The sequence below is a fragment of the Rhinoderma darwinii genome, chromosome 8 (genome assembly GCF_050947455.1).
Source record: "Rhinoderma darwinii isolate aRhiDar2 chromosome 8, aRhiDar2.hap1, whole genome shotgun sequence".
Taxonomy (NCBI): domain Eukaryota; kingdom Metazoa; phylum Chordata; class Amphibia; order Anura; family Rhinodermatidae; genus Rhinoderma; species Rhinoderma darwinii.
This window is the reverse complement of record NC_134694.1, coordinates 45,126,645-45,151,421: the sequence shown is the minus strand read 5'-3', so window position 1 is coordinate 45,151,421 and position 24,777 is coordinate 45,126,645. Positions and strand designations below refer to the sequence as shown.

Genomic DNA, 24,777 nt, shown 5'->3' with positions numbered 1-24,777 from the left:
TTTTTCTATTCCCCCCCCCCCCCCCCCACAAAAAAAAGTTCATAGAATTTATTAACTTTTATTTATCCCAAAACAGTGCTATTAAGAATTACAACTAGTCCTGCAAAAAACAAGACTTTATACAGCTATGTCGACGCAAAAATATAAAAAAGTGTATAGCTCTTTGACTGAGACTATGGAAAGATGTAAAAAATGGCTTGGTCATTAACGTTTAAAATAGGCTGTCACTAAGGGGTTAAATGGTCCAACAGTCTGGTTCAGTAGGCTACACAATCATGGGGAAGACTGCTAACTTGACAGTCATTGACACCCTCCACAAGGAGGGTATGCCACAAAAGAACACTGAACAGCCAGCTTCTACAGCACAGTGCTGTATCCAAGCATGTTAATGGAAAGCGAAAAAAAAAAAAAGTGTGGTAGAAAAAGTTGCACAAGCAATAGGGATAACTGTAGCCTTGAAAGGGGTCAGAAAAGGCCATTCAAGAATCTGGCGGACTTTCACAAGGAGTGGATTGCAGCTGGAGTCAGTGCTTCAAGAGCAACCACACACCTATCCAGGGCACGTCAGAAGCGTCTTACCTGGGCTAAGGAGAAAAAGGACTGGTCTGTTGCTCAGTGTCGAAAGTCCTGTTTTCAGATGAACGTAATTTTGTATTTTATTTGGAAATCTCGGTCCCAGAGTCTGGAGGAACAGTGGAGAGGCGTCAATCCAAGTTACTTGCGGCCCAGTGTGAAGTTTCCAGTCAGCGATGGTTTTGGGAGCCATGTCATCTGCTGGTGTTGGTCCACTGTGTTATATCAAGTCCAGAGTCAGCACAGCCATCTAGCAGGAAATTTTAGAGCACTTCATGCTTCCCTCTGCTGACAAGCTTCATGGAGATGCAGATTTATTTTTCCAGCAGGACTTGGAACCTTCCCACACTGCCAAAAGTACCAATACCTGGTTTAATAACCACAGTATCACTGCGCTTGATTGGCCAGCAAACTCACCTGACCTAAACCGCATAGAGAATCTATGGGGTATTGTTAAAAGGAAGATGACACCAGCCCCAAGAATGCAGACGAGCTGGAGGCAACCTGGGCTTCCATAACACCTCAGCAGTGCCACAGGCTGATCGCCTCCATGCCACGTCACATTGATGCAGTAATTCATGCAAAAGGAGCCCTGACCAAGTATTGAGGGCATATACTGTACATGCAGTAGGTCAACATTTCAGTATTAAAAAAATTTGAAATCTGGCTTATATAATATTCAACATTTTTTAGATCCTAAATTTGGGGTTTTCATTAACGGTTACCATAATCAACATTTAGAGAAAAAAATGCTTGCAATGTGTGTAATGAATCTACATAACACACGTTTCACTTTTTGAATTTAATTACTGAAATAAAATAAATTAACTTTTTTATATTCCAATTCATTGAGAAGGACCTGTATTGCAGTATATAGTTAGTTTTACTACGGCCTGAAGAAGGCAGTGCTAAACAGGAGCACAAAGATGAAGGCCCTAAGGTCTGCCATGACAACCATCAGCATCCTGCAAGTGCAATGCAGTGGGATGGAGTTGCAGTAGGCCCCGCTATGATTAATAGCTTAGCTACCATGGTCACCATTGATTGCAGCATTTAAAAGGGAAGTTGTCATGAATTATTTTTTTATCAAATTTTTTAATATGCCATTAACAAATTTTATTTATTTGTGTTCTCATGTTCTACTTTTTACTGTGTTCTTACTTTTACTTCTCTATGGGGGCTGTCATTTTTTTTTCTTCATCTCTGTGTCGATTAACGACACAGAGATGGAATACGGCACATACAACCCCAAAGCGATTGCGAACGGAAGCCGTTCCATTCTCTGAAGCGTACGCCCACAGACCAAAACGAAGCTCGTTCGCAGAACGAAATCCGGCGCCATTTTCATGTGTACCGGAAGCCGCTGCCGGATAGTAAGAGGACGACTTCCGGCCATATGTTCAAGGAAGCGAAGGTGCAAGTAATAGGAGCCGGTGGCGACAGGAGAAGGTAATTTATGTTCGTGTTATACAGTCTGCTGAGCCCTGTATCTAATCCTCCTACACTGTGCATTCGCTCAGAAAATGGCGGCACACAGTGTAGGTTTGAAGATTCAAACCCCTCCTTCTCCTGGCACTAGCCAGAATAAGGGAGGGGGAAATTGTATGAGGACACTAGAGCGAGTGTCTACCCCAAGTTTGCAGCATAAAGCAATGAGGTTGCTTTACCAATGCTGCAATTTTGGGAACTGCTCCCTCTAGTGGCCAGCACATGGAAATGTTATACATTAGAATCCAATTTACACATTGTTTTAATTTTTTCACAAGTCAGGAAATATTATAATCACTTAAATAATAAATGTTTAACTGAAAAAAAGGAAAATTCTAGCGACACATTCCCTTTAAGCAGTCAAATATCTGGGATCTGAGATACCAATCACAGCTGTTAAAAATGGGCATCAGCAACGGGCTCTGCCAGGGAGCCTGCTCTATAATCCCCTGCAATAATTGCTGTAGTATCCAGCACCCACGCGACTTGTTTATTTCCTTGCATTTCTGATAGAACCTGTTCAGATAATGTGTACTAATGTATTCGCCAATGGGAAAAACATTCACCCACCGTATGTGGTGGCTGAAACCGGTCTGCATTCAAGATAGTGTTACCCACCTGAGGTTTAAGATTATAAAGTGGTCATGCAAGTGGTCAGTGGCTATAGCCAAGCAGTTCCCTTTGCCCAGTGGATCAGTTTCATATTTGTGTTGTCAATATTACTTGGGCTAAAAATCTTAGGGACACGTCTGACTCAATTGCTGCTTATGCATTTCTTTGAGCTGACAGATTTATCTAGAAACAGTCAAAAGAAACACCTCACAACTTTGAATATTTTTATGGTGACAAATTTTATTTATTTCAATCCAACATTTGCAGAAAGAATTTAAAACTGGATAACTTGTCCCTGAAAAGAAAAAAAAAAAAAAAAAGAAAAATTAAAGCCATGGTGCATGAAACATTGTCATCTTGCATATTTAGCTAGAACAGTATCTGAGAAAAGCAATTTGATACGATTACCTGATTCCTAGTCTATTTTTAAAGTACACTAATGTTAATATTAAATGCCTCCAGTTTCGTTAAGGAAAGGCATCACGTACCTAAACAGCAGCAACAGTTTAAGGCCTCAAGTATATGTCCGTGGAGTATTTGTCAGTAAATACGCCATGAATGGGCCACGAATTGTCACCTGCATTTGCGGGCCGTGCTTACATTATAAAGTACATGAGCACGGTAAATAAATGAAAATAGGACGTCTTATTTTATGCAGGTCATTTCTACGGCAGACAGTGACCCGTAAATATACAGGAAGGTGTCCGTGGCCCATAAAAATTAATGGATCAGTATTTTTATCTGCAATTGCAGATAATTACAGTCATGTGCATGAGGCCTAAGGGAACAAGAGTTAACAGCAGATATGGCCTAAAAGGGGTTTTTAGTATATCAAGTTTTTTTGTTTGGTTTTTCCATTCCAGAAAAACGGAAAGTAGCGTTTCAGTTTCCAATACCATTTGTTTTGAAGGCATATTTTTTTTTCAGTTGGTTTTAGTTTTAACTCATTCCACTAGTTTCCCCTTTTTTTTTTTTTTTTTTTTTTACAGACAATAGCACAGTACACTGCAATATTGTTGGAATGAAATTAAAACCTAGCAGAATGGACAACCTGGGTAAACAAAAAACTTATATTGAAAAAAAAAACCAGATTATAGTACAATACATAAGCGGTCACTCAAGAGGGGGCGTGGCTTGCTGCACTTGCACATAAAGTCCCACCCCAGTGTCAGTTGCAAGAAGCATGCCAGAGGAATTACCTTTTTTTTCCGGGTCATGCATGTTTCATGACAGATAAAGTGTTTAAGTTTAAAATGCCCTTCCACTCCCCTATATTGCTCTGTCAGCAGTTTTGAGACCTCAAAGCTGCTGACAGGTTCCCTTTGACCGGGACTAAAGGACCAGGGGTCAGCAACCTTAGGCACTTTTGTCAAACTACAAATCCCAGCATGCTCTGGCAGACTGGCTGCAATAAAGCCTTCAGCTGTCAGTGCATGCTGGGAGTTGTAGTTTAACACTGAGTGCCGAAGTCTGCTTACCACGGAGGTAGACTTGTCTGACAACACTGCGTGTGAACATACCCTAATTCGGGTGTTTTACGCCTCGAATTACGCCCCTAATATGCCTACAAACATCTTCCCATTGCTTTCAATGGGTTTTACGATGTTCTGTTCCCACGAGCCTTAATTTTACACATCGCTGTCAAAATGTGGCGCTTAAAATGACGGCTCGTCAAAAGTGCAGGACACTTCTTGGGACGTTTTTGGAGCCATTTTTCATAGGACTATTGAAAACGGCCATAAAAAATGCCGTAAAAAACGCCAGTTGCTCAAAAAAAACTTTGAAAATACGGAGCCGTTTTCCCTTGAAAACGGCTCTGTATTTTCAGTTTGAACATACCCTCAGGGCTCTAATGCTATGTAAACAAAGCTATGATTTGCATATGTGCTAGTAAAGCTTCCAGAACATACAAATGTATCCACAGGCGTATGCCAAAAAGAGGGTCCTTTTTTTGCTGTATAGAATGGCATAGACGACCACACTATACTACAGAGGGATACTGTAAGATACGGTTGACTTTTTTACAATTGCAACATGCCACTGTACACCTATATAGTGGCACACATTGCAGCCTTCAGTTAGGTATATGTAGGGAGGATTTCTCAACCTATACCTCTATGATCGAGGGCTCAACCTCTATGTAAACAGAGCCTTAGTCCTGCAGATAGACGGCAAGAAAATAGCCATTTGCATAAACCTACACCCTTAAGGCCCTATTACACCGGCCGATGCAGTGAGCGCCATTCAATGAGATAGTTGATCAGCGCTCGTTACTCCGAACACAGGGAGATGTGCTGTCGCCAATGATAATATCTTACTTTTTTTTTCAAACGATACGATCAGGTTTGCTTGTTCATCTGCTGATCGCTGCCCTGTTTACACAGGACAACAAGCATTCCATGAACGCTTGTCTGCCCGACCATTGCCCAGTCTAAAACCCTTTGACATAAAACTAGTTTGTCTAGAGGTGTAAACGTTATATCACAGGAGGTCGGCCAAGATGGCGGAAAACACGTCACTATGAAAACAGTGGTAAAGTATTAGCTATTAATTTAAAACAAATTATATAAGATAACTGATTTGCACTTTTTTGCAGCAGAATTGCAACTTTTACACAGCAATAATGTGCCATTTGTTGTAGGTTGTACCTCCCCATTGAATTCAATGGGGGAAAACCCGCAACACAAAAGGAGGAGTAATTCCGCAGCATAAATTGACACGGTGGATTAAAAAAAAGCGTGGATAAGATTTGTTCAAATCTCATCCATTTTGCTGCTACTGTACTAGGCCGTGAATTTTCCACGATTAAATCAGTTACGGAGAAATAACCTTTTTCCTGCGTTACAGTTCTGTGTGCCATCAGTTTGTCGTCCGTGTTGGTGCACATTTTTTTTTTTTTAGCAACTAGTGCGTGAATCAGACCGCACACGGATAACGTACGTGTGCTGTCCATGATTTTCACGCACCCATTGACTTCAATGGGTGCATGATCCGAAAAACGCACTAGGACATGCAGTGCGTTTCACGCAATGGGAACACAGTGAAAAATCATGCATATCTGAATAGCCCAATTAAGTTGCATTGGTCTGTGCTGTCCGTTTTCATTGACAGCACACGGACATATACAACGTTCGTGTGAATCTAGCCCAAGTATATAAAAATAAGCAACAACTACACTGCAGTATTATTGGTTTAATTAAGGTATCCCAGGTAGCAGACATGCTTCAAGGAAGATCGCAAACCACTTTCATATAAGCATATGGTCACAAATACATATCACCCACCTTTCTCTTCTTGTCTCCACCAAGCTCAAAGTGTTTACATCTCTTTATGGCCAACATCCTCTTGGAACGACAGTTTGAATCAACACACTCCAATCTTAGAACAATCTTTTTTGTGGTCTTGGCCTACACAAACAGAAGAAATTTACTGATCACTTTTCTGCACACCAGAACTAAAACCTATATTAATCCGGATGGCGGTTTTTTTTTTTGGTAGTTCAGCGCTGTTCCCCTGCTTCAAAATCGGAACACGGACATTCACATGGAGTTTCTATGTTCTCCCTGTGTTTGCGAGGGTTTCCTCCAGATTCTAGTTTCCTCCCACACAAAAGGTTAATTGGCCTAGTGTGCGTTTGAATTCAGATTGTGAGCCACAGGGAGTGAAATATTATAGTCTCTGTTCAGAGGTGTGGAATATGGTGGGGCTACAAATAAGAAAAAGAATACTGGACATTGCTCAGATAAAAGGATTTTACATTTACATTTAGTCTCTGGTATAAGCACTTTGGAGCAAAGAAAATTGCTTGCAAAGTATGGACAATTTAAAAATAATAAATTAAACAAAAGCAAATAGCCTTTAAAAAAAATAAATAGAAAAATTCTACTGTATTATGTATTTAGCTACTATGCAGACCTAGGAGCCCCTCCCCTAGATAAACGACAAATGCTGTGTGTAGTCTGATGCTGCAGTCTGTGCTCTGCAACGCTCAGGAGTAGGTTAGTGAGAAGCATTGCAGTTTTTTGATCATAGCACATTAACATTTATTAGACACTGCGTGTTATACATCCCCTAAATATCGGAGCTGCACAAAATCACTTGATCAGCAAATGCTGTGACGGAGGAATGTGGCGGCTACAGGCTAGAATGTAGAAAGAAAGAGGGGGAGCTTCAGAGCTCAGTGGACGTTCTTTATCTTTGTGGAGCTGCAAAGTTCAAAGCAGCTCTTGAAAATAAACTCAATATAAAAATCAGACAAAAACTGTGCAACTTAGAGGATCTGTCCAAGCTGGAAATACCCCTTTAACCTTCGTTTACACAGTGCAGGTTTTGAGCATGTTGTGCTAGGAGTGGATCCTAAGGCTGGGTTCACACAGTTTTTTGCAGGCAGAAAATCTGCCTCAAAATGCCGTTTTGAATTTGGAGGCAGATTTTACTCTGCCTGAATGATTTGGCGTTTTTCACCTGCGGCCATTGAGCGCCGAGGGCATAAAACGCCACGAAATACGCTTTCTCTGCCTCCCATTGATGTCAATGGGAGGTCAGAGGCGTAAATGCCTGAAGATAGCGCATGTCCCTTCTTTTTCCCGCGAGACGATTTTTCCACTCACGGGGAAAAAACGCCTCCGCCTCCCATTGAAATCAATGGAAGGCATTTTCAGCAGTTTGGCGCGTTTTGCAGCACGGTTTCCACGTCAAAAAAGTGTGAACATACCCTAAAGGGAGAAAAATACTTTGCATACCCACTTTTACAGTGCAGTTTTTGGATAGTGTCTAGCCAAAACAGTGTGCGTTATTTTTTATTTTTAATCATATACTTTCATGTATATGTAAGTTTGTGTATTCCTGTGGGCTGCAAGTGTTCAACAGGTCCACAAAACCTATAAATCTGTAGAACAGCAAACCACATGAATAGTGCAGATATCGAAGGTTGGAGATGTAGACTATGTACCATAACGGCTGTTGAACACTTGCAGTGCACAGGAATACACCAACTTACATATACATAAAGGCATAAGATTAAAAAGAAAAAATTATTAAAGGAACAGTGTCATCGCAAATAATTTTTTTATATGTTAAAGAGGTTAGTGCTTTAATAAAAACGTTTATATTCATTTGTGTGTTTGTGTTTTACTCTCTTATTTTTACACTTTTTCTTCCCTATGGGGGCTGCCATTTTTTGTTCCATTTCTGTGTGTGTCGATTAACAACACACACAGACATGGAATACGGCAGCCACAGTCCCATAGGGACTGCGAACGGCTCCCGTCCCATTGACTGCCGTGTACGGCGTCTGTGTGGGAACTGCGCATGCGCCGCTCCCACACAGTCCTATTCAAAATTGGCGCCGTCCGGCGCCATTTTCCTGTGGACCGGAAGTCGCGGCCGGACAGTATTACTACTACTTCCGGTCGCGGCTTCCGGACTTGTGCACATGGAACAGCGGCAGCAAACGGAGCGGACGGGCCGGAGGGAGCCGCGGCGGCAGGAGCAGGTAAGAGATTTCAATGTATGTTAGTGTTTGTGTGTGTTTACTACTGTATGTAAACCTACTACACTGTGGGTTACCTCAAAAAATGGCGACACACCGTGTAGGAGGTTAAACCTTTCAAACCCCTCGTTTATCCCGGCACTAGCCAGGATAAAGGAGGGGGGGATGCTGAGAGCTCACTAGAGCGAGGGCTTTTAACCCAATGTTGCAATGCTGCAAATTTGGGAACAGCCCCATCTAGTGACCAAAAATGGGTAGTATTATAAATTAGAAATAATTTATAATATTTCCTGGCTCGTGCCAAAAAAAATAAAAAAAATTGAACAATGTTTAATCACCCACACACTAAATGTTTAATTTTTAAAAAAAAAACATGTTTTTCTGGCAACACATTCCCTTTAAGTGCCGAAGTGATCTGACAAAAGTGCCTTGGAGGGAGGCCCTACAGACTCATCTTCTCGTAGAAGCGGAGAAGATATATTTCTAGACAGTTTAAAGAGGCTCTGTCACCACATAAGTGGCCTACCTTCTACATAATGTGATAGGCGCTGTAATGTAGACAACAGTGTTTTTTTTTATTTAGAAAAATGATCAATTGTGACAGTTATTAGCATAAAGCTAAAATAGGTCATGACTTTAGACAACTGGGCGTGTTTTTACTTTTTGATCAAGTGGGCGTTGTACAGAGTGTATGACGATGACCAATCAGCGTCATACACTTTTCTCAATTTGTACTCACAACACAGCGTAATCTCGCCACATTAACGTTACTGAAGTGTCTTGAGTGAATAGACATCACCTCCAGCCAGGACGCGATGTCTATTCACAATCCCAATACTTCGGTAACTTGTGTGGGACTAAATGACAGCAAGCGTGATCTCGCAAGATCACGCTTGCTGTGCTGTAAGTCCCACACAAACGGTACCGAAGATTGTGAATAGACATGAGTAGGGATTGTGAATAGACATGTCCTGGCTGGAAGCAATGTATTCACTCTCAAGACACTTCAGTAACGTTAATGTGTGAGTATATGACTGCACATCATGATCTAGCAAGATCACGCTGTGCTGAATACATGAATTGAGAGAAGTATATGATGCTGATTGGTTAGCATTACACACTTCTTTACAACGCCCACTTGGTCAAAAAGTTAAAAAAACACGCCCAGTTGTCTATTAAAAAGTCATTAGCATAAATCTAAAATAGGTCATAACTGTCAAAATGTATAAATTTTCTAAATAAAACACTGCTGTAATCTACATTACAGCACCCATCACATTATGTAGAAGGTAGGCCACTTATGTGGTGACACCGCCTCTAACTTTTAGGAGGGAAATAGGGCTGGACATTTGCTAGCCAATATTGCCAAATCACAGGAAGGGGCATCTTATGCAACACCTATCCATACTTCTCAGGGAGATTTGGTGACTGTGGAATCAAGATACTTTTAGGTATTTCACCTCTTATAAGAATTTATACAGTTCTAGATTGAGTCACCTGACCAAATACAGCAATTTCCTTTCTTAGAGGCTCCATTGACTCTGGAGGAGTTGCAGGATACTACTGCATTAATGGGCAACAAGGCACCGGGGTTGGTTGGGTTGCTGGGAGAACTATGTGAAAAATTGTAAAGTGTTGCTTCCAGAACTATCAGATTCCCTGCCAGATACCATGAAGGAGGCTATTATAGTAGTGTTGTTGAAGCCTGGGACCAGACTCCTACAGGCCAATTCCCTTACTCCCAGTGGATGTAAAAATTACTGCAAAGGCCTCGGCTGTACACTTGTCTAAAATTATGACAACTTTAATCCATCCAGACCAAAATCAGATGTATGCCTGTGAAATCTGAATCTGCAAGTACTAGTGGATAATCCAGGACACAGGGCTATGTGTTCTCTGGATGCAGCCAAGGCCATCGACAGAATAGAATGGGAATTTGTGATAAGTCTCGGAGCGCATGAGATTTGGGAAGAGGTTTATAGCATCTGTCCATCTTTCATATAAGGCCCCGGTGGTGAAGGTTTGAGTTAATGGGGTTTTAACTAAAGGTGTTCGCCCTGGGCCGGGGCACCACGGCAGGGTTATCCCTGGTCTCCCCTGTGATTTGCGATTGCCATAGAACATTTAGCGGCATCTATTAGAGCGCATCCTGGGATAGTGGGTTTCGTCATGGAGACCTGGAGTAGAGAACAGCCTTATATGCAGACATGCTTTTATTTTTGGGAGATAATGGCCAATATTAAAGAGGCTCTGTCACCACATTATAAGTGCCCTATCTCCTACATAATGTGATCGGCGCTGTAATGTAGATAACAGCTATTTATTTTTTTATTTACAAAAACAATTTTGACCCATTTTAGATTTATGCTTAGGACTTTAAAGAGGCTGTCACCAGATCAAATCCCTATCTCCTATTGAATGTGATCGGCGCTGCAATGTAGATAAAAGCAAAGTTTTTTTAAAAACTATCATTTTTGCCCAAGTTATGAGCAATTTTGGATTTATGCAAATTAGCTTTTCAATGGAAAACTGGGCGTCTTTACTGGTTTTACCAACTGGGCGTTGTCAATATAAGTGTATGACGCTGACAAATCAGCGTCATACACTTCATCGTTCCCACCCAGCTTCTTTCACTGCGGACACCGCGTGACGTCACCCACAGGTCCTTCAACCTTGGCGTCGGACGATAGAAGATACATCGGCTCCAGGCGTCCGAGAGAGTAATAAGCTCGTCTCTAGGGAGTTTACTATGCTTACCTGAACACGGTGATGCTGCTGCAGATTCAACTGTACCCTCTCGGACACCTGGAGCCGATGTGTCTTCTCTCGTCCGACGCCAAGGTTGAAGGACCTGTGGGTGACGTCACACTGTCTACAGTGAAAGAAGCTGGGTGGGAACGATGAGAAGTGTATGACGCTGATTTGTCAGCGTCACACACTTATATTCGCAACGCCCAGATGGTAAAACCAGTAAACACGCCCAGTTGGTAAAAACACAATACACGCCCAGTTGGTAAAATGAGAAAACACGCCCAGTTGCCCATTGAAAAGCTCATTTGCATAAATCTAAAATTGCTCATAACTTGGGCAAAAATGATCGGTTTTAAAAAAACAAAAAACTTTGCTATTATCGACATTGCAGCGCCGATCACATTCAATAGGAGATAGCGATTTGATAATCTGGTGACAGAGCCTCTTTAAGACAACTGGGCATGTTTTTACTTTTTGAACAAGTGGGCGTAAGAGAACTGTATGACACTGACCAATCAGCATCATACACTTCTCCATTCATGTATCATAGTGGTTTAACGAGATCATGATGTGCAGTCACATACACCCACATTAACTTTACTGAAGTGTCTTGAGAGCGAATAGACATCGCTTTCAGCCAGGACGCGATGTCTATTCACAATCCCAACACTTCGGTAACGTAATTCCTGCCTGACTCCAGTGTGGCTATCCCAACGCTTCTTTCTAACAATTAACCGGTTGTTCCATGAGATCTGGCGTAGGGGACATTTGCGTATTAAATTACACTTCTCAGCAAGTTAAGACAGCACCTAATCCTGGGGTATATTTGGTGGCACAGCTGCAACTTTTTAGGGGATGGGAGTTGGAAGAGCAGGATTCTAATCAGGGAATACTGAGGCAATTCATGCAGTGCGCTTGGCTTTTCGTGGCCTTAAAAACCCACAAGTTTGAGAAACATACTAAGCGGCTTCCCACATTGTACCAGATGCATATAGCGTGATGGAAAATAAGAGACTTTTGTGTATTACGGATGTACCCAGGTTACGCCTCTTTAGAATAACCCTTGGCTGCAGGAGGTTGCCAGTCTAGAGGAATTTGGTAGGTGGAAATACAAGGGTTTTTGGTGGGTGACAATTTATAAGGGAGAAGTTCTGAAACAGCTTTCTGATCTAGTTGGAGTTTGCCTTGCCGAATGTCTCCTTATTTGAATCCTTACAGTACGAAAGAAGCTCTCATAGGGTATGCTTTTGTATGTACGTTAACCTCTTAATGGCCAGCCTATTTCACACCTTAACGACTGTTCTTCCATCATCGCATTTCAAGAGCTATAACTATATTTTCGCATCGACATAGCTGTATAAGGTCTTGTTTTTTGGGGGACAAGTTGTATTTAACCCCTTCCCGACATTTGTATGCGTCACGGAAAGTCAGTGCTTCCTGGATTTTGCCGTATCCATACGACAGAAGCCGAGTCGGTGCCTTCATCGCTGGATGTCAGCGGTGTATTACAGCTGACATGCGGCTGTAATGGCGGGTACCGAAATTAGCTTTGACCCCCGCCATTAACCCCTTAAATGAAGCGGTCAAAGGCGATCAATGCATTTAAGTAGTTTGCAGCTCATCTGCACCCCAGCAATAAAATTGCCGGGTTTCCGGTGGCTGCAATGACAAGAGGCAGCCGGATACTGGCCTCCCAGTCCGCCTAGCATGGAAGACCATGCTAGGGACCGTCCCAGGGACGGGGCCTGAAAGGCTTCCGTAGCAGGTGGCAAGATGGTGCTGGCTCAGGAGGTGATCCAGCGTCAAGAACGGTGGATGTCAGCTAGCTCCGATCCCTGCCATTAACCCCTTAGATGCAGTGATCTTAAGCGATCGCTGCATCTTAGAGGTAGGTAGCTGGCAGATCGGCAGCTCTGCCCTGCAATCGCAGGGCTTACCAACTGCTGCTATGGCAACAGGAGGCCTAGCAATGGCTTTCTGCTCTACCACTACAGAAGCAGATTAGCCTTCGCCTCCCTGCAGGGCCTAATCAGCTTACTGTCAGTGAATGACTGACAGATCTAATACATTGCGCTACATAGATAGCTCAATGTATTTAGGGGAAAAAATAAAATAAAAAACAATTTTTAAACATAAAAGCTTGAAATAAAATCCAATCGGCACTTTCCCTTATCAAGTCCTTTATTACAGAAAAAAAAAAATAAACCGTACAGATTTTTGGTATCGCTGCGACAGTGACGGCCTGAACTATAAAAATATTAGGTCATTTATTCCACGCTGTGAACGGCGCCGAAAGTAACACAAATATAAATGTTTTTAATAAAACCCTAACATAAAACAGATATAAAAAAAAATAATTTGGTGACACTGTTCCTTTAAGGCTCAGAGCCCATTTTTCAAATCTGACATATTTCACTTTATGTGGTAATAACGTCGGAATGCTTAAACCTACCCAAGCGATTCGGAGATTGTTTTCTCGTGACACATTGGGCTTTATGTTAGTGGTCAAATTTGGTCGATATATTCAGTGTTTATTGGTGAAAAATTGCAAAATTGAGAGAAAATTTTGAAAAAATAGCATTTTTCAGAATTTAAATGCATCTGCTTGTAAAACAGACAGTTATAACCACCCAAAATAGTTACTAGTTCACATTTCCCATATGTCTACTTTGGATTGGCATAGTTTTTTGAACATTTTTATTTTTCTTGGACGTTACAAGGCTTAAAAATATGAGAAATTGCTGTTTATGTTCTAAGAAATTTTCAAAAGCCTTTTTTTTAAGGTACCTCTTGAGTTCTGAAGGGGCTTTGAGGGGCCTATGTATTAGAAAACCTGATAAAACACCCCATTTTAAAAACTAGACCCCTCAAATTATTCTAAACAGCATTTAGAAAGTTTTTTAACCCTTCAGGCATTTCACAGGAATTAAATCAAAGTGGAGGTGAAATTTGCAAATTTCATTTTTCTTGCTGAATTTCCATTTTATTAATTTTTTTTTCTGTAACACAGAAGGTTTGACCAGAGAAACACTACCAAATATGTATTGTCCAGATTCTGCAGTTTTTAGAAATGTCACACATGTGTCTCTAGTGTGCTCGTGGACTAAAACACAAGCCCTAGAAGCAAAGAAGCACCTTGTGCATTTTGAGGCCTCTTTTTTATTAGAATATATTTTAGGCAGCATGCCAGGTTTGAAAAGGTGTTGAGGTGCCAACATAGTGGGAATCCCCCAAAAGTGACCCCATTTTGGAAACTACACCCCTCAAGGAATTCATTTAGGGTTGTTGTTACCATTTTGACTGCACAGTTTTTTCACAGCACGTATTTGAATTGGGCTGTGAAATGAAAAAAATGTAAATGTAATTTTTTATCAAAATGTCTTATTTTCACACGGAATAAAATACTCAATTTTATTACCCAATTTCTCCTGAGTGCAGCAATACCCCATATGTGGTGATAAACTGCCGTTTGGGCTCATGGGAGGCCTCAGAAGGGAAGGAGCGCTGTGTGTTCTTTGGAGTGCAGATTTTGAGGGTTGGTTTTCGGGTGCCATGTCGCATTTGCAGAGCCCCAGAGGTATCAAAGCAATGGAAACCCACCAGAAGTGACCCCATTTTGGAAACTACACCCCTCAAGGAATTCATTTATGGGTAATGTGACCATTTAGACCCCATAGTTTCTTCACAGAACTTATTTGAATTGGGCTGGGAATGGGAAAAATATTTATTTTTTCCAATATGTAATTTTAGCGCAAAAATTCTTATTTTCACAAGAAATAAAATACTCCATTTTGTTGCCCAATTTGTCCTGAGTGCAACAATACCCCATTTGTGGTGAAAAACTGCCGTTTGGGCCCATGGGAGGGCTCAGAAGGAAAGGACCACCATTTGGCCTACTGGGGATTTTCTAGTGCGGAGTCACGTATGCAGAAGTCCCTGAGGTACCAGAACAGGTGAAACCCCCAAGATGTGACCCCGTTTTAAAAACTACACCCTTAAGGCATTCACCTAGAGGTGTAGTGAGCATTTTGACGGGAGACCTACACCCCATAAACTGTAATGTGGGTTCTCCCGGGTACGGCAATACCCTACATGTGGCTGTTAGCTGCCCGGGCACATAGCAGGGCTCAGAGGGGAAAGACGAGGGGGGGGGGGGGATAACCTGTGCGGAGTGCATCAGGGTAAGTAAAATTGGGGTAAATTATAAACCAAGGAATGTATGATAAATTTTAAAACACTTTCATACAGAGCTCTGGTTATTCGGGACACGTGTCACATTGATATATTGTGTCCTCCCTTATCCCCCTCTTATAGCAGACTTTGCACCTCTTTTGACTTTTTCCCTTCTTGCCAGTTTGGGGAACTTCCCCTGGAAAGTGTTGCCGCCCTGGTACGATGCGTGTGGCCTCACTTCCAGAAGTACTGGGTGCCCCACTTCTTGGTCATTAAAAAGATTAGGTTCTTGATAATCACCTCTTGAAATTCCAGGAAAGTTCCTGTCTGGCCTGCACATCGATGTAGCACGTACGCAATGTACAATGCCATCTGTATGATGTGCCCGGCCAGCTTCTTATACCACACCGCATGTAGGGCTTCAGGATTTGATCTGACAAGTCCATCCCTCCCATGTACCTTTTGTCGTCCAGGATGCAGTCTGGTTTGGGGGTGGCCTTTCCTTCATATATCCTAAACCTGTAGGTATACCCTGATGCACTCTTGCACAGCTTATACATCTTCACGCCATACTTTGCCCTCTTACCCGGCAGGTACTCGCGGAATTGAACCCTCCCTTTAAAATGTACCAGGGACTCATCAATAGAAATACACTTCTCGGGGGTGAATGCTTGGGAAAACCGGGCACTGGAACGGTCTAATAGGGGTCTCCGTTTATACAAACGGTCAAAACTGGGGTCATCTCGGGGTGGGCACGGCTCATTATCAGTATAATGTAAGAAGCAAAGTATTGCCTCATTTATTTATTTTTTTAGGTTACAGTTCAGTTCTGAAGTTGCTTTGAGGGGCCCATATATTAGAAACCCCTATCAAACACCCCATTTTAGAAACTAGACCCCTCAAAGTATTCACAACAGCATTTAGAAAGTTTATGAACCCTTTAGGTGTTTCACAGAAATTTACAGCAAAGTAGAGGTGAAGTTTACATTTTTTTTTGACAGAAAATCCTCTTTATTTTATTTTTTTTACAACACAAAAGGATTTATCAGAGAAACGCAACTCAATATTTATTGCCCAGATTCTGCAGTTTAGAGAAATATCCCACATGTGGCCCTAGTGTGATAATGGACTGAAGCGCCGGCCTCCGAAGCAAAGGAGCACCTAGTGGATTTTGAGGCCTCTTTTTTATTAGGCACCATGTCCGGTTTGAAGAGGTCTTGCGGTGCCAAAACATTGGAAACCCCCCAAAAGTGACGCCAATTTGGAAACTAGACCCCTTGAGGAATCCATTACAGTTTTCTTGGGGTGCATGCGGCTTTTTGATCCGTTTTTATTCTATTTTTAGGTGGCGCGGTGACTAAAAAACAGCAATTCTACTATTGTTTTTTTATTCTATTTTTTTTTTTACAGTGTTCACCGTGCGCTATAAATGACATTCACTTTATTCTGCGGGGCGATACGATTACGGCGATACCAGATGTTTATAGTCTTTTTTTTATGTCTTACGGCGTTTGCACAATAAAATAAGTTTTGTAAAAAAATCATTCACTTTTTTGTTACCTTATTCTAAGAGCCAGAACTTTTTATTTTTGAATCAATAAAGCCGTGCGAGGACTTATTTTTTGCGTAACGAACTGTAGTTTCGATCAGGTTTTTCGGTACATGCGACTTTTTGATCTCTTTTTTTATTCCATTTTTTGGGAGGTGAAGTGACCAAACAATTGTGGTACGGTTTATTATTATATTCTTTTACGGCGTTCACTGTGCGGGATAAATAACGAAATAGTTTTGTAGTTCAGGTCGTTACTGACGCGGCGATACCAATTATGTATCTTTTATTTGTCTTTTTATATATTTTTATTAATAATAAATGACTGATAAGGTAAAATTTTTACTTTTAATACTTTTATTTTCTTATTTTTACACATCTTTTTTTAACTTTTTTTTACTGTATATTACTTTGTCCCACTAGGGGACTTGAGGGCAGGACGCCCTGATCGCATGTAGTGCAGTGTATTAGAATAGCGTAGTGCAGTGTATTAGAACTGTCAGCTAGACCCACTAGGCTTCCGTCTATGGCATAGCCGGACGCCATTGTTTGGTGTCCGGTTGCCATAGTCACCATCGCCGGCCGCTATCGTGTAGCAGGGCGGCGATGGCAGCTTAACCCCTAAAAAGCTGCGATCTCTATAGAACGCGGCATGTTAATCAGCGGGGACACAGCAATCGGTCCCCGCTGTAGGAGCTGTGACAGCTGCTGAACAAGACAGCAGCTGTCACATCTCCTGTATGTGTCGGGAGGACGGCCGAAATGGCCGTTACTCCCGAGACGTACTATTAGGTCATGGAGCGCGAACGATACAGCTGCCATGACGTAATAGTACGAGGAGCGGGAAGGGGTTAAAGGGCTCTGTCACCACATTATAAGTGCCTCTTTTCTACATTACAGCGCTGATGCAGGAGAACAGTGGTTTTTAATTTGAAAAACCAACATTTTTGACAAAGTTATGAAGAATTCCAGATTTATGCTAATTAGTTTTAGACAATTGGGCGTGTTTTTACTTTTTACCAAGTGGGCGTTGTAAAGAGGAGTGTATGACGCTGACTAATCAGCGACCAATCAGCGTCATACACTTCTCACTGTGCAGTGAAAGAAGCTGGGCTGGAACAATGAGAAGTGTATGACACTGATTGGTCACTGTCATACACTTCTCTCCAACGCCCAGTTGGTAAAGTTAAAAAAAAAAACACGCCCAGTCGTCTTAAGCTAATTTGCATAAATCTAAAATTGTTAATAACGTGGTCAAAAATGATTGTTTTTCAAGATAAAAACCACTGTTATCTACATTACAGCACTGATCAGATTATGTAGTAGTTATGGCACCTATCTTGCGACAGAGCCTCTTTAACCCCTTGCGTACCTTTGACGTAATAGTACGTCGCTGGCCGCTTATTCCAGCGTACCTTCGACGTACTATTACGGCGCAGGAATAAACTGTCACTATGTGAAATCACATAGTGACAGAACAGCGGCGGCAGCTGTCATTGACAGCTAACCGTCTCTGCTACCGGCCTGGGGACCAATTAGCAGTCCCCAATGCCGGCGATTGCCGTGATTGGTCAGTCTCTGAAGACTGACCAATCACAGCCGTCTGTGACGTCGTCTGCAGGAGAAAGCTGTCACTTTCTCTGATCTCCTCACTTCTGTGAGATACGTGAGGAGATCAGAGAAAGCGGTGTAAAAAAACCAAAAAAAAAAAACACTTTATTAACCCCTTCCCGAAAATGGGCGTATAGTAACGCCCTGAGGATGAAGCGGGCACAGGAGCTGTGCTCGCTCCATCTTCATCGGATGTCGGCTGTAATATACAGCCGACATCCCACTGCAACTACAGCGATCACTGTCCTCTCCGATCGCTGTAGTTTAACCCCTTAAATGCCGCTATCAATAGCGACAGCGGCATTTAAGTGATTGATACAGAGGGAGGGGGCTCCCTCTGCACCCCATTGCCCCCCCGCGAAAAATCGCGGGGTTCTGATGGTTGCAATGGCAACCAGGAAGCCTAGCAACGGCTTCCTGGTTGCCAGGTACGGGAGCCTATTATGTCCTGCCCAAGGCAGGACGTAATAGGCTCAACTGTCAGTTGTAAAGTGACAGTTACAATACACTGCACTACATACAGAAGTAGTGCAGTGTATTGTGCAGGGGATCAGAAGATCAGATCTTCCAGTCCCCTAGTATGTGTAAAATAAAAAAAAAAGTTTGATAAATAAATAAAAGTTTTACGTAATAAAAACAAATCGCCTTGTTTCCCTGATCAAGCCCTTTATAATTAGGAAAAAAAAAAAAAAAGACAAAAACTAGACATAATAGGTATCACCGCGTTCGTATCGGCCTGACCTAAAAAAATATATTATTTATCCCGCACGGTGAACACCGTAAAAAAAATACCATAAAAAACAATGGCAGAATTTCCTTTTTTGGTCACGTTGTTTCCAAAAAAATGGAATAAAAAGTGATCAAAAAGTCACGCGTAGCCAAACATGGTACCAATAAAAACAACAGTGTGTCACGCAAAAAATGTATGTACTCCGCGCACAGATTACATATGCCCCCACATTATAAACTGAAACACCAGTAAAACACTAAACAAAACTACTACCAAGCAAAATCTGCGCTCCAAAAGCCAAATGGCGCTCCTTCTGGGCCAGGCAGTGTGCCCAAACAGCGGTTTATGACCACATATGGGGTATTACCGTACTCTGGAGAACCGCTTAACAATTTATGGGGCGTATGTCTACAGTGGTACAAGCTGGGCCCAATGCATTGGGCACTGAAATAGAATATATGTGGAAAATGTCAATTTTCAATCTGCAACATCCACTGTGCACTAATTTCTGCAAAACCTTTGGGGGTCAAAATGCTCACTACACTTCTAGATGAATTCCTTGAGTGGTGTAGTTTCCTAAATGGGGTCACTTCTCGGGAGTTTTCACTGTACTCGTACCTCAGCGCAATGCAACATGGCATCAAAAACAAATTTTGTAAAATCTCCACTCCAAAAACGAAATTGCACTTTTTCCGTTTAGACCCTTGCCGTATGTCCAAATAGCCGTTTACAACCACATATGGGGTATTTCCGTAATCAGGAGAAATTGTGTAACACATTTTGGGGTGTCTTTTCTCCTGTATTCCTTGTGGAAATGAAAAATTCTGAGCTAAAGCTACAGGTTATTGGAAAAAAAAAATTTTCATTTTCACGGACCAATTCTAATAAAATCTATAAAACACCTGAGGGCTCAAAATGCTCACTACACCTCTAATTTAATTCTTTCAGGGGTATAGTCTCCAAATTGGGATCACATCTGGGGAATTTCTACTGTACTGGTACTTCAGGGACTCTGCAAATGCGACATGGCCCCCAGAAACCAATTCAGCAAAATCTGAGCTGCAAAATCCAAATGGTGCTCCGTCCCTACTGAGCCCTGCCATGGGTCTAAACAGCAGTTTATTAACACATAATGGGGTATTTCCGTAATCAGGAGAAATTGCTTTACAAATGTTGAGGTGCTTTTTCGCCTTTATTCCTTATAAAAATTTGAAAATTCTGTGTTTTTTCCCAAAAAAAGTCTCTTTTCATCTTCAGACTAATTCCAATTAATTCATCAAAAAACCTGTGGGGTCAAAATGATAACTATACCACTAGAAAAATTCCTTGAGGGGTAGTTTCCAAAATGGGGTCCCTTTTGGGGGGATTCTACTGTTTAGGTCCCTCCAGGGCGTTGCAAACGTGACACGGCACTGAAAACCATTCCAGTAAAATCAGAGCTCCAAAATCTAAATGGCGCTCCTTCCCTTCTGAGCCCTGCTGTGGGTCCAAACAGCAGTTTATTACCACATATGGGGTATTTCCGTAATCGCAAGAAATTGCTTTACAAATGTTGGGGTGCTCTCTCCTTTATTTCTTGCAAAACTTAGAAATTTTTACGTTTTTCCAGAAAAAAAAAGTAGATTTCCATTTTCACAGACTAACTCCAGAAAATATAGCAAAATACCTGTGGGGTCAAAATGCTAACTATACCCCTAGATAAATTCCCTGAGGGGTGTAGCTTAAAAAATGGGGGTCACTTTTGGGGGTTTCCACTGTTTTGGCACCACAAGACCTCTTCAAACCTGACATGGTGCCTAAAATATATTCTGAAAAAAGGAGGCCCCAAAATCCAAGAGGTGCTCCTTTGCTTCTGAGGCCGGTGTTTCAGTCCATTATCACACTAGGGCCACATGTGGGATATTTCTAAAAACTGCAGAATCTGGGCAATAAATATTGAGTTGCGTTTCTCAGGTAAAACCTTCTGTGGTACAGAAGAAAATGTATTACATATGAATTTTGTAAAAAAAAAAAAATGAAATTTGAAAATTTCAGCTCTACTTTCCTTCAATTCCTGTAAAACGCCTAAAGAGTTGAAACACTTTCTGAATGCTGTTTTGGATACTTTGAGGGGTGCAGTTTTCAAAATGGGGTGTTTTATGGGGGTTTCTAATATATATGGCACTCAAAACCACTTCAGAACTGAACTCGTCCCTGGGGGGGGAAAAAAAAAAAAAAAAAAAAAAAAAAAAAAAAAATCGCTTTTTGAAATTCTTAAAAATATGAGAAATTGCTGCTAAAGTTCTAAGCCTTGTGAGGTCATAGAAAAATAAAAGGATGTTCAAAAAACGATGCAAACATAAAGTAGACATATGGGAGATGTTAATTGGTAACTATTTTGTGTGGTATTACCATCTGTTTTACAAGCAGATACATTTAAAATGGGAAAAATCATAATTTCTTCATATTTTCGCTAAATGTTGGTGTTTTTCACAAATAAGCAATGAATTTATCGACCAAATTTTTGCACTAAACTAAAGTACAGTGTCACGCGAAAACAATCTCAGAATCAATTGGATAGGTAAAAGCATTCCGGAGTTATTACCACATAAAGTGATACATGTCAGATTTGAAAAAATGGGTCTGGTCCTCAAGGCCAAAATGAGCTGGGTACTCAAGGGGTTAAAACCTGCACTGCACCTATATCGAGAACGGAGGGGGTTGTTTTTGCCAGGTGCAGTGGCTGCAGAATCCAGGCTGGGGACTAGAGGGTCGCACTCGCAAGCTGCTCTCCATTCTGTTCAACAGGAGTCACGGAAACAGTCGAGCAGCCCTTGCTCGACTGTTTTTTTTTTTAACTGCCATTGAACAGAATGGTTGTTTTGACACAGCCGAGTAGCACTTGCTCGTCTGCTTCCAGAACTCCCATTGGACAGAATGGGGAGACGAAGGCACGCAAATCTCTCTACACTAGTCCTTGCCTGGATTCTGCAGCCAGCAGCCACAACACCAGCCGAAACTGGGGTTGGGGAACCGCCCAGTCTCTATATAGATGCAGGTCCCAGAGCTGGAAGCTGCATTTCTATCAGACATTTATGACAAATCGAATGGTTATGCCAATAATGTCTAAGTTGGGAATGCCCCTTTAAACAGGTCTTCAGCTGGGCAGCACAGTGGCTCAGTGGTTAGCACTATTGCCTTGCAGCGCTGGGGTCAAATCCAACCAAGGACAACATCTGCATGGAGTTTGTATGTTCTCCCCATGTTTACGTTGGTTTCCTCCCACACCCCAAAAACATACCAATAGGGAATTTAGATTGTGAGCCCCAATGGGGAAAGTAAAAAAGGACCTCTGTACAGCGCTGCGTGATAGGTTGGCGCTATATAAGTAACTGAAATAAATAATAAATCATGTCATGCAACAGTTGCTATTGAAGCAGTTACATAAGGATCACACCAGATTGGGTGGGCTTTCTAGTACCGGGTAAGTTGAAAATGACAACAATTTTACACTTCCAATGTCAAGACCGCTGTGTATATTTTTATAATGACATTTAAATACAATACTCACTTTTTTTCGGAAAATAGGCTTGGTCTGTCCACCATAACCACTTTGTTTGCGGTCATATCGCCTCTTTCCTAAAAAAAAAAAAAAAAAATAGTTATTCGACATAAGCAAAATAAAAAGCTCATGTCAAGTACGACTAGGATAGGCCATTATTAGATTCAGACTGTCAGCAGCCCCGCCGATCAGCTGTTTGAAGGGTGCGGTGCACGTACATGGTTCTTTCTATTCATATTTTTACATGGTTACGTTTGTAGCGGCCATGCAAGATATTGTACCACGGTCCTATTCAAGACAGTGGTGCAATGCCATAATTTGCACAGCCGCTACAAACCTAAATGACTGCAAGTACAAACAGAAAAAAGACCCATACAAACAGAGGCTGCAATGCTCGTACTAGTGCCACAGACCCTTCAAACAGCTGATCAGCACGGGCACTGACAGTGAGATCCCCACCGATCCCATATGGATGGTCTATCCGAAGGTTAGGCCATCAATTTTAATAACTCGGATAATAACGATCGAGCCTTTTAGCACATCAATGACCTAAGGATTATTTTTTGTTTTTTTCACTCATTCCAAGAGCCTTAACTTTTTTGATTTTAGTCAACATAGCCATATAAGGGCTTTCTTTGCAGGACGAGTTGTATTTTCAATTGCAGAATTTTTGGATGCATATAATATATAGATTAACTTAACTTTATTTTAGGAAAGAATTGAAAATAAGCAGCTAGTCCAGCATTGATTTTAAAGTTATACCGTGATCGCACCCGGACATTCATTTCAATGGGGCCACGCACACTTCTGTTTTTTTGGACGGAACTATCTCTGCCCTTTCATTGATTTGGTCCGTGAAACAAAGGACTGCACACGGAAGCCATTCATGTGCGGCCCGTGTTTCACGGAACAGTCATTAGCGGCCATACATGGAAGTGTGAATGCAGCTTAAAGGAATAGTATCGCCCAAAAATTTTTTATATCAGTTTGATGTTAGTGTTTTATAAAAAACTTTTGTATTTGTGTGTTACTTTTTTTTATTTTTTCACTTTTTCTTCCCTATGGGGGCTGCCATTTTTTACTCCATTTCTGTATGTCGATTAACGACACATACAGACATGGAATACGTCAGCCCTAGTCCCATAGTGAATGCGAACGGGGCCCGTTCCATCCACCATCGTGTACGCCGTCTGTGTGGGAACGGCGCATGCGCCGCTACCACACAGTCCAAGTTGAACTGAGCGCCGTCCGGCGCCATTTTCCTGTAGACCGGAAGTCGCCGCCGGGCAGTAAGATTACTACTTCCGTCGCGGCTTCCGGACTTGGGCACATGGAGCAGCGGCAGCAGACGGACCGGAGGGAGCGGCGGCGACTGGAGCAGGTAAGTGATTTCTATGTATGTTAGTGTTTCTGTGTGGGTTTACTAGTGTATGTAAACCTTCTACACTGTGTGTTAGCTCAAAAAATGGCGACACAGTGTAGGAGGTTAGACCGTTCAAACCCCTCGTTTCTCCCGGCACTAGCCAGGATAAAGGAGGGGGGGATTCTGAGAGCTCACTAGAGCGAGGGATTTTTTCCCAATTTTGCAGCATAAAGCAATGTGGTTGCTTTACCACATGCAATGCTGCAATTTTGGGAATTGCTCCATCTAGTGACCAGTGCTGGGAAATATTATAAATTAGAATCTTATTTATAATATTTCCTGACTCGTAAAAAAAATTAGAACAATGTTTAATCACCTACACACTAATTGTTTAACAAAAAAAAAACAAAACATTTTTTGCTAACACATTCCCTTTAAAGAGGCTGTCACCAGATCAAATCCCTATCTCCTATTGAATGTGATCGGCGCTGCAATGTAGATAACAGCAAAGTTGTTGTTTTTTTAAAAAAAAACGATCATTCTTGCCCAAGTTATGAGCAATTTTATATTTATGCAAATTAGCTTTTCAATGGACAACTGGGCGTGTTCTCTCGTATTACCACCAACTGGGCGTGCATTGCGTTTCTACCAACTGGGCGTGCATTGCGTTTCTACCAACTGGGCGTGCATTGCGTTTCTACCAACTGGGCGTGCATTGCGTTTCTACCAACTGGGCGTGCATTGCGTTTCTACCAACTGGGCGTGCATTGCGTTTCTACCAACTGGGCGTGCATTGCGTTTCTACCAACTGGGCGTGCATTGCGTTTCTACCAACTGGGCGTGCATTGCGCTTCTACCAACTGGGCGTGTATTGTGTTTCTACCAACTGGGCGTG

At 41.9% G+C, this 24,777-nt stretch overlaps 1 protein-coding gene across 1 annotated transcript in view; it reads right to left on the bottom strand.

Annotated features, from left to right (window-relative positions):
- Window positions 1-2,893: 2,893 nt before the first annotated feature.
- The window catches only part of LOC142659470 (large ribosomal subunit protein eL42), a 36,765-nt gene continuing 14,881 nt past the window's right edge, over window positions 2,894-24,777 (bottom strand). Inside the window, exons 3-5 of the mRNA XM_075835635.1 lie at window positions 22,529-22,596; window positions 5,958-6,080; window positions 2,894-2,968 (exon numbers count right to left, since the gene is read on the bottom strand). Of these exons, the coding sequence (XP_075691750.1) occupies window positions 2,948-2,968; window positions 5,958-6,080; window positions 22,529-22,596 (212 nt within the window). The 3' untranslated portion in view covers window positions 2,894-2,947. The remainder of the gene's footprint in view (window positions 2,969-5,957; window positions 6,081-22,528; window positions 22,597-24,777) is intronic.